The 14202-nt window shown below is 46.6% G+C and overlaps 1 protein-coding gene across 11 annotated transcripts in view; it reads left to right on the forward strand.

Moving 5' to 3' along the window:
* Positions 1-14202, forward strand: part of fbxo16 (F-box protein 16) — a 164146-nt gene that overhangs the window by 59181 nt on the left and 90763 nt on the right. For 10 of the 11 annotated variants that reach the window (XM_069885916.1, XM_069885920.1, XM_069885915.1 and 7 more), the window contains 2 exons: positions 3608-3807; positions 5385-5487. In XM_069885916.1, coding sequence (XP_069742017.1) covers positions 3608-3807; positions 5385-5487 — 303 coding nt within the window. Of the gene's footprint in view, positions 1-3607; positions 3808-5384; positions 5488-8030; positions 8144-14202 lie in introns of those variants that run through there. The other variant, XM_069885926.1, reaches the window with a different exon arrangement.

A 14202-nucleotide genomic window follows, 5' to 3' on the forward strand; every position in this document is an offset into this window, starting at 1 on the left:
TCCAACACCCCCCCCATAACTCAAATGCAGTGCTTTTGGCTGAGAACTGTTGGCGCTGTACCTGGTGGTAAGACATTTCCATTACTTTTTGTAAGGCCAGCAATTCAGGGTATTCACTGACCACAAGCCACTGATTTTTGCTTTCCATAAGGTATTGGACCAATGGTCGTCCCGACAGCAGAAACACTTGTCCTACGTGTCCGAATTTACCACAGACATTCCACATATTGCGGGGAAAAACAATGTGATAGCCAACGTTCTGTCCCACCCCGCGGTCAAATCAATACATGCCCTGTCCCAAGGGGCAGCAGCAGGACCTTGAAATCCCCGCTTACAGGAAGGTCGTCTCTGGCTTCGGGGTCAGGTAACCTGATACTGCTGAGCAGTGTTTCTACCGGAAGCCCCCACCCCATTGTCCCGGCTGCATGGAGGCACCAGGTGTTTGAGGCCATCCACAACCTGATGCACCCTGCCATCCATGCCTTAGTCTAAATGGTGGCCAACAGGTTTGTCTGGCATGGCCTCTGTAAACAGGTCAGCCAATGGGCCAGACCTACACAAACTGTCAGTCCTCCAAAATGCAGGTTCACACAAGAGTACCCACATGGACTTTTAAGCTGGTGTGGTGCAGGTTCAGCTTTGTACACATTGACTTAGTGGGGCCATTACCATTTTCCTGTGGCTCAAGATACCTCTTGACCATGGTTGACAGCTCCATGAGGTGGCCTGAGGCCATCTTGCTGGCTAATACCACCACAGAAACCTGTGTCCAGTCACTCATTGACCCATTGGTATCCCGATTTGGGGTCCTGGAGCACCTCACCATGGACAGGGAGGCACAATTCACGTCCAGGCTCTGATCAGCACTGGCTAACTTTCTGGGGCCACAGCTCCACCATACCATGACGTATCACCCACAGGCCAATGGATTGGTGAAGCGCTTCCACAGGCACCTCAAGGCAGCGTTGATGGCCTGGCTCAAGGATCCCAACTGGGTGGATGAACTGCCTTGGGTTCTGTTGGGAATTCATACCACACTGAAGGAGGACTTCAATCCCTCAGTGGTGGAGATGGTCTACAGTGTGCCTTTAATCAACCCTGGGGAGTTCCTGGCCCCAGTAAATGCCCTTAAGACCCCGCGGTGACCCTTGAGAACCTCTGGTGAAATCTGGGGTCCTTGGTCCCGCGGCAACCCCCACCATATGGCCAGCCCAAGCACACCATCCCGAAGGACCTAAAGACTTGCTGGTACGTGTTTGTGAGGAGGGGCACACACAGACCACCATTACAACAACACTGGTTCCACCTTCGTCCTCGACATTGGCAGTAACGAGGAGACTTTACCGTCGACTGCCTGAAACTGGTATGTCTGGACTGTAATGAGCTGGTCTCCACTCCGCCCTCGCGACACAGGGGCAGGCCACCTAAGGCTATGGACAATGGCCTGGTCGCTGGTTCTTGTGGGGCCATGTAGTGGCCTGCGGATGGAGACACGGACCTGCCCGCAAAATGGCTGACTAAGATGATGACCGCGGGGGTGCCTCCAGCTGTCATCCCAGGTGACTGTCACACATCAGAAAGATGGAGAACTCTGGCAGGAATGCCAGCCGACTCGAAGCTCGCATTCCAATGATGCGGAGCCCTGATGTCAGCACTGGGGCCCCATATAAATGTGGCAGCCAAAGCAATGAATCAGTCTCTTTTTCCAAGGCTTTGGTGTGCATGTATTTCTTCTCCAATCTTGCGTAGTGCATACAACATCATAAAAAGAAGCAAGTTTTTAGGGCAATCCAAGACTAATTATGCTGCTTCTTTCTCTCACATGGCAATGCTACATTTAATTCCAAATAAAATTTTCTGTACATTGTCTTCTCACAGGTTACAAAATTACTATACATACTCCCCTTCTTTCATAATGCCCAACCAGTCATACTGATTTACTCACTGACTATTCCCCTTTGCTAACCCAAGTCAATGCAATCACCCTACTCTCTTCAAATGGCCCTGTATCAATATCCAACTAATTTCCCTGCTCTGTCCTCTCTTAATAGTTCTTTGTCAATTTAAAATAATTTCACTGCCCGGTCTCTTACCACTGACCTGAATCAATCCAATATTAATCCGACTGCTTTACGCACTCTCCCCTATTTCATTCCTAAACAGACAGGAGCCTTTGTGAATTGCTTGTTTCAGTCTCCCAAAAACAACTGTTCAAGTAGCTTTGAAGCAATAGAACAGTAGTGCCCTATATTTTGGAGTTAGGGAATGCACAAATAAAATAAATAATATGGAGATATTTAAGATAAAAATGTAAATCTGTTCCTTCAATTGTGAATGATTTTAAATAAATTAACAAAGTACTCTATTTTGTGAAGTATCAAAAAGCAGCTTTTAGACTATCTCTTAATCTCTAAGATACCAAGGTGCAGTGGCATGATTAGCACAGGGGCAGCATGGTTAGCTGAGCAGCACCAGCGACTGGGACTGGGGATTGAATCCTGTGCTAACTGTAAGGAGTTTTTATGTTCTCTCCGTGTCTGCGTGGGTTTACTCCAGGTCCTCCAGTTTCCTCCCACGTTCAAAACATACCAGGGGTGTAGGCCAATTGGGTATCACGGGCTCGTGACCCGAAAGGGCCTGTTACCATGCAGTATGTCTGTATGTCTAATATTGGAATCTAATTCCCATCATCAGTACATCATTCCATTGACTTGCTGCTTGTTTCAATTATTGGATGTGATCAATGAATCTTTTGCTTATTTATTTTGAACCTACCATTTGAACTGAATAAAGAATAACAAGGAGGTAATGTTAAAAATTTACAAAGTAATGGCAATGTCTCAGGTGTAGCACTAGGTGCAATTTTGGAGACCAGACGTGAGGAAGGACATCAAGACTTTGCTGGCGGTACTAAAAAGATATTGGGGTGAGGCATTTAAAGAGAATTTGTTGATTTCAGAGAAGTGTTTGAGGTATTTGGATTCCTGAACAGTTGAAAGGAAATACTAAAAAGATGAGAATCTATATCCTAGAGTAAAATGGTTGGCAATAAACAGATAAATATCAGTAGGGAGCTTTTTAATGCAGTAAATTGTTGTAAAATGCACGCCTGAAAAAGTGGTGGAAGCAAATTTAAAGTTAACGACAACTATGATAATTTAAAAAAAGACATTTTCAGGGCCATGGGGAAATAGAAAGAAATGGGGTTGTAACAGTCACAATGTTCTCAAAGCATTCGTTTGGTTTTGTATAATTCCACAATACTATATTGTGAAAACTATATTTTATTTCCTTATTAATTATTCTGAAAGTGGGGGGGGGGGGAAATTAAATACCATCATGTATGTAATTTTAGGTTGTTTTTCTATTTGTATTTTGATTTAATATATCAAATTTGACTACTACATGTATGGAGAAAATTTTAAATGAAATGTTTTTAAAAAAACTATGTTGTGGCATTAAACTATATACTTGAAATATGATGGAATACCATGCCTTCATTCATAATGAGAGGAATATTGTGGATGAGTATTTTTATGAATCGCTTTAAAAACTTGTGCGGTCGACTCTACAATCCCTCATAATTCCGTGTTCTTCCTCTTCCCAGACTCCACCCAAGGATGAGTTTATTGTGGCGGAAGTTCATCCATTATCGAAGGATCCATCAGATCAGAAGCAACCCACAGCTCGATCTCCACCGGGGAAGGATCGGCCTGAACTCCCACCTTGGCGTGGGTCAGACCGACACCCAACTGATACCATACGATTTAACTACTTCGACAACAGTGACTCCATTGAGCTAACTGGGTAAGTACAAGGAAACGTGCAAGACCCAGTTTCCCCATGATATCAACATAAGAAGGCCCTCTGGCTGAATTACAAATGTCACTTGTCATTGTCCATAGAAAGGATTGAGGTGCCAGTCTTAAAGTGGCAGAGATGCTTGTTGATGATATATTCTACTTGTGTTGCCTTGGAATGCCCAAAATTTACTGTAGTGCAATTGAACTACCAGGCATGCAATTTGAGCTTGTTCATATAGATGTCCATCATTTTGGCATTTGTAACCCAGTAAGAGCCTATAATTACCAATTTTGTGAATTAAATAATGCTAATTAAATGTCATTATTATGTTTATTGAGCATACTGTCAAAAAACAGAAAAGTGTTTAATTGAACAAGGTATTCTGTTTCTTGTGCAATACACAAGCATTGGAGAAACTCAGCAGGCCACGCAGCATCCTTAGAAAACAAAGGGAGATAACCAACATTTCGGGCCTGTCCTTTGTCAAGATATGAGCAAAAAGCAGGCAGGCATCTGAGTAAAAAGGTGGGGAAAGAGAGGAGATGAGGGAGGAAGAGGAAGGGGAGGTGCACAGGCAAGAGATGAATATGGGTGGAAGGGTAGAAGTGAAAAATGTTGAGGGTCAGCTGTCTGAATAGAGATGGATGGATGGAGATCTTGAGGAAAGGACACAGAGGGATAGGATATTGCCAAGGATAATATGTTGGATGCAGAAGCTGGTGGGGTGGCAGATGAAGAGCAGGGGAATCCTGTCCTTGTTGTGACTAGGGATGGAGTGGACCAGAGCAGCTGTGTGGGAAATAGGAGATGCTGGTGAGGGCAGCCATGTTTTTTGAAGAAGGCAGGTTTCTCTTATGTTCTGAAATGGAAGACCATCCTAGGAGAAAATGTGTTAGAGGTGGAGGAATTGAGAAAAAGGAATAGAATCCTTACAAGGTCAGGATGTGAAAAGGTGTAGTCAAGGTAACTGTGGGAATTGGTGTATTTGTAGAATATTCCTGTAGAATATTTGTTTTCTGAGATGGAGATAGGGAGATCGTGCTGCCAGAGATGGATTTGAGGTCAGGGTGAAAGTTAACAGCAAAGTGGATAAAGTTGATGTGTGCATGAGGCAGCACCTCTATAATTGTCAATGCATTGGACAAAGAGTTGAAGAGCCTTCTCCTGTGTAGAGTTGTAGCAATGATTGCTCTACATAGCCAACAAAAAGGCAGGCATAGCTGGGACACGTGGGTACCCGTGGCTACCATTCTGACTTGGTGAAAGTGGGATGAGTCAAGGGAGAAGTTATCGAGAGTGAGAACAAATTCTGTCAGGCAGGGGAGCTGGCTGAGTTTAATCCTTGTAATGTTCAGTGTGCAATTTAATATCTGGCAGAGGTTAATTGGAATTATATTAATTTCTGTAATCTATTACACATGGGTATATTTTCACAGCTTAACTTCCTGTGCACGATCCTGCAGATAATGTGTTGAGGCCGCCTTTAATAGACATGATGCCCTTCAAAACTTTATTCATTCTGCATGCCATGCCTCTAATTAATAATAATATTACAATTTTTGGATGGTCTATTTTTCCAGGAGAAAGAAGGGAAACCGAGCTTCCCCTGACCTTGTTCGACAGAGTCATGAGAGAAAGAAGCATTCATCAGCAAACTGTAAAATGCGAAAAGTAAAATCACTGGTAAGTGAAATGGTGAAATTAATGATACGTTATCAATAACACCAAAAGACTGGAGTTACTAGATGACAGACTTTTATTACCATAACCTGGACATATGCCCGTTGCTGTCCCGATTCCAGAATAGATACTGAGGGAGGGACTCGGGCGTAATCGCCTTTATTGGGGATTTCCAGGGGGAGGAGATACAGGGAGGAAGGAGCAGGCCAGCCATGCACAGAGATGCATTACCAATGGCATAACAGCATCACAGTGTTATTGCCACAATCAGATTTTGGAAAATCAAAATACCAAAGCAGGGGAGGTGAAGAAGACATTTGGCATTGAGTACAGGAGTAGAAATGTCATGTTCCAACTGTGCAAGACTACACTTGGAGTTCTGGTCACCCAATTAAAGGATGGATCTCATTTTGGAAAAGGTGCAGGAAAGATTCACGATAATGTTAGCAGGATTGACGTGCTTGCATTTATAAGGAGAAGCTGGATAGATTGGGACTTTACTCCCTAGAGCAGCTGAGTGACGACCTTGTTGAGCGCTATAAAATCATGATAAATAGTCATAGTCCTCATTTCTGAGGGCAGGGGAATATATGTAGATTTAAGGTGAATGAGGCATGATATAAAATGGATTCAAGAGACACACTTTTCCATACAGAGACTGGTAGATAGATGAAATGATCTTAGGTAGAGAGAAGTACAATTTTAATATATATTTAGACAGATATGTGTTCAGGAAAGGTTTGAAGGGATATGGATCAAATGTAAGCAAATGGGACTAGCTTGGGTATACAACTTGGTTGGCATGTACAAGTTGGGCCAAAGGCTTGTTTCTGTGCCGTGAAACTCTGTGACTCGGTGACCTGCTTGTCCACCTTGTGGTGTGCACATTCACTTCAATGGAAGAAGTCAGCTATTTGCTGACTTTGACAATGATCAGAGTGAAACACGAAAATCTGCAGTTGGTGTGATTATAGTAAAACACAAAGCTGGGGGAATTCAGCAGGTCTCGCAGCATCCATAGGAGGTAAAGATATATAACTGATGCTTCAGGCCTGAACCCTTTTTTCAAGGCATGAGAAAAAAAAACAGGCAGACGTCTGAATTAAAAGAAAGGGCACAGGAATGAGTACAGACCAACAGACAAAAGGTGTTGGATATGGTGGGGAGGCCAGGAGAGAGGAAAGGTGAGAATTGATTGGGGGGAGAAAAAGGGTTGGTTCTGTGAATGAAGAGCTGGGGCAAAAGACAAAGGGAAAAGAGAGCTAGAGGAAAGGAGACCTAGGGAAAGAGAGGGGGAGGAGGCTAACAGAAACTGCAGTTCATGTTAATACCATCAAGTTGGAGGGTGCCCAAATGGAATTGAGATGTTGTTCCTCTGATTTACTTGTAGTGCATGAGACCATGGACAGAGGTCCTCAATGAAACAACCTAGTCTCTGATGTACAAGAGACCACAACGGGAGCACTGGATATAGTAGATGACCCCTGCAGATTCAAGTCTTGCTTCACTTGGAAAGACTGTTTGAGGCCCCAAATGGTTATGAGGAAGTGTGGGTGCAAGTGTAGCATTCACAGGGGTAGGTGCCAAGGGGATGATTGGTGGGAAGGGAGGAGTGAACAAGGGAGTCATGGAGGGAGTGGTCCCTACAGAAGGTGGAGAGGGAGGAACAGGAAAGTGTCTAGAGGAGGGTTCATGTTGTAGGTGGTGGAAATAGCACAGGATGATATGCTGGATACAGAGGCTGGTGGGATAACAGATGAGAAATCCTGTCGTATGTGGGAGCAGAGAGTGCCAGGGCAGATGTATGGGTAATGGGTAATATGTGGGCAAGGGCAACATCCTGTTCTTGTGCATGGGGGCAGAGGGGACCATGGCAGATATGCGGGTAATGGAGGATAAATGATGAATGCTGAGTTGATGGTGGTAGAGGGAAAGCTACACCCCCCAATAAATTCCCACCTTTCCTCTCTTCTGGCATCCTCTCCATATCCAACTAACACCTTTTGTCTGTTGGTCTGTACTCCTCGCCCTGCCCTTTCTTTTAATTCAGATGCCTGCCTGCTTTTAACTCAAACCTTGAAGAAGGGCTCAGGCCCAAATTATTGGTTATATATCTTTACCTCCTATAGACATTGCAAGACCTGCTGAGTTCCTCTAAATCAATGTTCAGGTTCGCCACCAACCTGTTTGGAATGATGATATTTATTTTACAATCCCAATATTTTATGTTATGATATGCCTGCTTGGTGATTGATACCAGTGTTTATGCCATGACTTCAACAGAAAGGCTATCCAGGCATAAATTGTTAGTGCTGAATTTGTCCTTTATATGTGTCCCTGTCATGGAATCACAGTTTTACCTGGTTTATCTCCTTAAAAACAACAGAAGTTCAAATTGTCTCTAACCTTTGTCCATTAGTAATTTGCCCATTTCCATGCCACCTTGGTGACAAGACCTGGCTACACCAACATATCACATAATTTCTGTATTACCATCTCTTCTTTGACAATCAAATTGATCATTTTGTTTCCTTAATTATTTGCAGATCAACAATAATCAGATATGCTAAATATTTATTCTGCTGTTGCTTTGCCTAATTTCCCTTCAGCTAATTGTACAGCTCCTACAAATTTGGAATAAATTTTTATCTTAATCTAAGTTTAAACTGTGGTAGTGTGAGCAGTGGAAGAAACACAGCCACCACGTTGAGGGTCATTAATGACTGTTTTTATTCCAATTCAGCACGCCCCTTTAAGGGCAGCATGAGCTCAGTCACCTGGTGCATTATGATATCATAATCGCTGCTCAGGGTGTGCACTGGAAGGGATGCTGGAGTTAGAGAGAAACCTCTGATGATGCTATTTCCCCATGGCTGCCCCGCCATGTAGCAATACAAGTGGGGCTGGTTTGCCAGGAGGATATGTGCCGCCACACAAACCCCCCCCCCCCCACCCCAGAACTGGCTATGTGTCCTGTCACTTTGGCGGCTGGCCCCGACGCTTGAGTGTGGCCTTCTGCACCAGCTGTGATGTCCAGATGAGCTGCCTTCAGGCGTCCAACATAAAAAGTTCCTCTCTTCCCCCAACGTCCAGGGTAAAGGCTCCGCTGGACTTTGTATGGCCCCTCGTACGGTCGCTGTAGTGGTGCACCTTGTGGTCCCCTCCGCACAAAAACGAACTGGGCTGAGTTGAGCTCTTTGGGGAGATTAAATGGTTGGGTGCTGTGGCGTGCCGTGGGTGGGGGAACTAGGGAGGCCAGTCCCATGCATAGGTCCACCAGCAGGTTTTTGTCAGTGGCCGTGGTGTCAGAGTCTAGGCCGAAAAACTCACCCGGCAGGGAAAGGGGTGCGCCATAGACCACCTCCACTGCTGAAGCCTGCAGGTCCTCCTTGGGTGCCATCCTAATCCCAAGGAGGACCCAGGGTAGTTCGTCCGCCCAGTCTGGTCCAGAGAGCCTGGCCAAAAGTGAAGTCTTCAGGTGCCTGTGGAACCTCTCCACCAACCTGTTGGAATGTGGGTGGTATGCTGTTGTGTGGTGGAGCTTGACCCCCCCAGGAGCTTCGCCATCTGAGTCCACAGGGCAGACTTGAACTGAGCCCCTCTATCGCTAGTGATGTGTGCCGGGACTCTGAAACGGGTGATCCATTGGCTGACCAGAGTACTGGCGCACGTCTCCACGGAGGCCTCCTTAATTGGGACGGCCTCCGGCCACTTTGTGGCCCGATCCACCACCGTGAGGACATAATGAGCCTCCTCAGGCACCGGCAGAGGGCCCGACGACATCAAAGTGGATGTGTTGGAATCTGCAAATTGCCAGGTCGAAGTTCTGGATGGGGGCTCGCGTGTGTCACTGGACCTTGGAGGTCTGGCACCTGGTACAGTTCCTGGCCAGTTCCGCCACCTCCTTCTTCAGCCTATGCCACACAAACCACTCCGCGACCATCCGCATGGTTGTCTTTACTGCTAGGTGACCGAGGTCGTGGATCAGACTGAAGACCTTCCTCCTCCAGGGTGATGAAACCACCGGGTGTGGCATGCTTGTTGAGACGTCGCAGAGCAATGTGTCTGGGCTGCTGGACACCCAGACATCCTTGAGTTTGAGGCCTGAGATGGCGATTCACAAGGCCTGCATCTCCGCATCATTCCTCTGTGCCTGAGCCAGTAGCTTGTAATCCAGGCCGGGCGCGAGAATGTTGATGGCTGGATGGGAGAGTGCATCCGCCACTACATTTCCTCCGTTGTCGCGATGAAAGCCCTGTCTGGCTCCTCTGACCACGATAAAGTATTTTCTCTGAGCGCGAACAATGGGCGCATGGTGCACGTGACTCCGGGGATGAAACGATGGTAAAAGTTCACCATCCCCACAAACTCTTGGAGGCCTTTCAGGTTGGAGGGTTTGGGGAATCGTTGAACAGCTGCTACCTTCTCCGGCGCCGGCGTGGCCCCAGCCGTCGAAATAGTGTGCCCCAGGAACTGGAGGGACTCCTTGCCGAACTGGCATTTGGCTGCATTGACCGTGAGACCGAAGTCCGCCAGCCGTGTAAAGAGTGTGCGGAGGTGGGCTTTGTGTTCGTCACGGTTGTGACTGGCAATGAGAATATTGTCCAGGTAAATGAACACAAAGTCTAGGTCTTTTCCAATCACGTCCATGAGGCGCTGGAACATTTGGGCTGCGTTCTTTAGATCGAAGGCCATGTGCAGGAACTCAGAGGCCAAAAGGGATGATAATGGCCGTCTTACCCACATCGTCTGGATGCACCAGGATCTGATGGTACCCCTGCACAAGGTCCATTTTGGAGAGGACCCATACACCATGGAGGTTGGCGGTGAAGTCCTGTATGGGGCACCGGGTACCTGTCGGGAGTGGTTGTGTCATTCAAACGACAGTAGTCCCTGCACAGTCTCCAGCCCCTGGATGATTTCGGAATCATATGGAGTGGCGATGCCCAGGTGCTGTCCAAGCGCCGGACGATTCCCAGTTTCTGGAGCCTGAGGAACTCCTCCTTTGCCTGCTAGAGCTTCTCTGGCGGCAGCCATCTGGATCTAGTGTGCAGTGGGGGGCCTTATGTGGCGATGTGGTGGAAGACCCCATGCTGGAGCGGGGCGGCATTGAACCGTGGCTCTAAGATGGCAGGGAATTCATGGAGGATCTCGTTGAACTCATCCCTTGCGGTGGGTTTGGCGGCGATTTCGGGCCTGTGGGCTTCTGCTGTGTCCAGTTGAGTGGAGTGGAAATTTCAGGTGTTGACCAGCCTTTTACCCTTCATGTCAGGCTGTGAGCTCTGATGAAGTCGGCCCCTAACAGCGCAGTGCCCTCGAAGGCTAGGATGAACCTCCAGTGGAATTTCTCCTTCCCGATCTGAATCTGTGCCCTGCAGGTGCCATAGATCCTGATGATGGAGCTGTTGGCCGCCCGTAGGGTTGGACCTCGAGATCGGGTGCAATTCTCTAATGCTGTGGGGGGAAGGATGCTGAGCTCAGCCCCTGTGTCCACCAGGAATCGGCGGCCAGTGGATCTGTCCATCACATGAAGGAGGATGTTTGTGTGGCTGGCTCCTGGTCGTGCCACCTGGTTGAGGGCTGCCTCATTCTCCCTCTTCGTGCACCAGAGGGCATCCGCACGGGCTGCTGCTCTCCTCAGGTTCAAAAAGTCTTCATCTATGAGGAGCAGCTGGATGTCCTCCAGCATCTGTTCCAGGAATAGCCCGAAAGTTCCAGGCAGCAGGTCTTTGAGGGCGGTGTACTTGCCTGTACCCGGCTGGTGGTGGATGATGTCATCCACCCTCACTGCCATCTCTTGGTCCAGAGTGCTCACAACATGGTAGAACATCGTGGCGTCTGAGGAGATGTTGTGGAGTTGAAATTGTGCTTCCACCTGCCCGAACCACGTTCTCAGTCGGTGGGTCCAAAAGTGGGGAAGCTTGACGGAGACAGTGTTAACCTCTGCTGAATCCATGGTGTTTTGAGTCCAGAAAAACGTCTGGGCTCGTCGGGGTCTCCACTGTGGTAGTGTGAGCAGTGGAGGAAACACAGCCACCACGTTGAGGGTCGTTAATGACTGTTTTTATTCAAATTCAGCACGTCCCTATAAGGGCAGCAGGAGCTCAGTCACCTGGTGCATTGTGACGTCATAATCGCTGCCCAGGGTGGGCGCTGGAAGGGATGCTGGAGTTAGAGAGAAACCTCTGACGACGCCATTTCCCCATGGCTGCCCTGCCACGTGGCGATACAAGTGGGGCTGGTTTGCCATGAGGATGTACGCCGCCACAAAACATTAATTCTGATATTTTTATAAAGATTTCATACAGTCTGAGCATAACATGATCATTTTTATCATATTAATCAAGGTGATGAAGTGAGTGATAAATGGAGAGGAATTACAAGCCCTCTGTCCAGAGACCCAAACCAAAGTGATAGTCAAACCCATTAGAATGTTCATGCAGAGGTGGAGCCCAGATTCTTTGGAATGTGGCAGACATGTTGGTGGTTTCCTGGAGTTTATCCAATTGAATTGCATTAAGGAAAGGGTGTTCAAAAGCTGCATATTATAAGTAATGGAGGATCAGATCACTGAACAAATTTTTATGTTCTATTTTCAATTTGGGCAGTAATATGTTGTGCCTAGCATTGCTTTATGATTGGTAATTTTGGAATGTAGCAAGTGCTCCAACCTTTAAAACCTGGACATTTCAGTGATTAATGTCATAGCGCTTTGAAGGATTCTTGGCTACCTGTCCAAGAAACAATAAAAACAGTAGTGCCCAGAATGAGAACAGAACTGTTTTGTTAGTCATTGTAAGACCATACCATGTAGGAGCAAAAGTAGTTCATTCGGTCTTTTGTCTGTTCCACTATTCCATCATGAACTGATGCATCCTCCCATTCAGCCCCACTCCCCTGCCTTCTCCCCATAACCTTTGATACCCTGACTATTCAGATACCTATCAATCTCTGCCTTAAATACACCCAATGACCTGGCCTCCATAGCCACCTGATGTAGCAAATTCCAGAGGTTCACCACTCTCTGGCTAAATAAAATTCCCCCACATTTCTGTTTTTAAATGAGTGCTCTTCAATCCTGAAGTTATGCCCTCTTGTCCTTGACTCCACTACCATGGGAAACAACTTTGCCACATCGACTCTGTCCAGGCCTTTCAACATTTGAAATGCTTCTAAAAAAATCCCACCTTGTTCATTTGAACTCCAAAGAGTACAGTTCAAAAGCCGTAAAACTCATTATACTACTGTATCGTGAAAACTCATCAAGCTACTGTATTGCGCACTATCTTTGAGCTTCTGGTAATCACTTCTTGACATCTTCCCAAGATCACCTTGAACTTCATTGTTTTGCAACCCCACATTTCCCATTTTTGCCTCCTATCCTAGATCCATAAACCAATCCTTTCCACGTGTTCCTGCCCCAACAAACTGGTTTCTGCTGACTTCGACTCTGTTTTGTCCCTGCTCCCCCCTGGTCCAGTCCCTCCCCACCTATATCTGGGATACCTCACATATACTTTGGGTGGCCAGACATCTGGTTTTAGGCCAGACAGTTTGGCTTTTGAGGACTCTGTCTTTTGTCCAGTGACACCTTGAGCTGGATGTTAATTTGTGCCTACACCCCCAAATGGAGAACAAACTCAAGGGCAGAAAGGGCACTTATCTGTTTAATGCGGCATGTGCGCTTGTTTCTTCTCTTGCATACGTGCAAGTGCTGGCTCATGCATGCACAATGAAGGGGACGTGTGACGGCAGTGCATAATGTGCTAGCTGGTGCATGTGTGACGAGGGGGAAGGCAGAGCATGAAGTGCCGGCTGGTGCATGCGCAATGGAAGGGAAGTTTGATGGCGGCATAAGAAGGTTTATGGCAGGTCAGCCTCTCCCCCCAGCTGAGAGAGTTTCTGATGCCTGATACTGACCCTGCATGTCCTCTATTTTGATGAGCTGGAAATAGCCACCCTACATGTACTCCATCACTTCAACAATTTCCAGTTCCCTGAACTTGACTGCCTCATATTCCTATTGATATCTAATCCCTATACTCTTCCTTCCCCTATAATGAAGGCCTCAAAGCCCTTCATTTCTTTCTCGATAATAGACTCAACCAGTTTTCCTCCACCATCACTCTTCTCTGGCTGGCAGAACTTGTCCTCACCCTCAATAACTTCTCTTTTGACTCTATTTTCTCCAAGTCATTTTCTTCCTTCTATCTCCTTTCACAGAGCCAAAATCAACTCTTGCCTTTCCTCATAACATATCCAATTAACACCTTTTGTCCGATGGCTTGTTCTCTTTTTTTCCCCCCCTTCCCATTCTTCCCCCTTTCTCTCCCCAGTCCTTAATTCAGATGCCTGCCTGCTTTGTGCTTATACCTTAAAGAAGGGGTCAGGCCAGAAATGCCGGTAATATATCTTCACCTCCTATGGATGCTGTAATACCAACTGAATACCTCCAGCATTTCTGTGTTTGTAGTCGAAAAGTCATCAAACATCATAAGCTAATTCCTTCATTCCAGGAATGATTCTTGTAAATCTTCTATAAACCTTCTCCAATGCCAGCACATCCTTTCTTAAATAAGGAGCCCTAAACTGTACCCTAGGTGAGGCCTCACTAGTGCCTTATAAAACCTCACCTTCACATCCCTGCTCTGTATCCTATTCCTCTAGATATGAATGCCCACATTGTTTTGTCTTCTTCACCACTGACTCAACCTGAAA

This window comes from Narcine bancroftii, chromosome 6 (genome assembly GCF_036971445.1).
Source record: "Narcine bancroftii isolate sNarBan1 chromosome 6, sNarBan1.hap1, whole genome shotgun sequence".
Lineage (NCBI taxonomy): Eukaryota > Metazoa > Chordata > Chondrichthyes > Torpediniformes > Narcinidae > Narcine > Narcine bancroftii.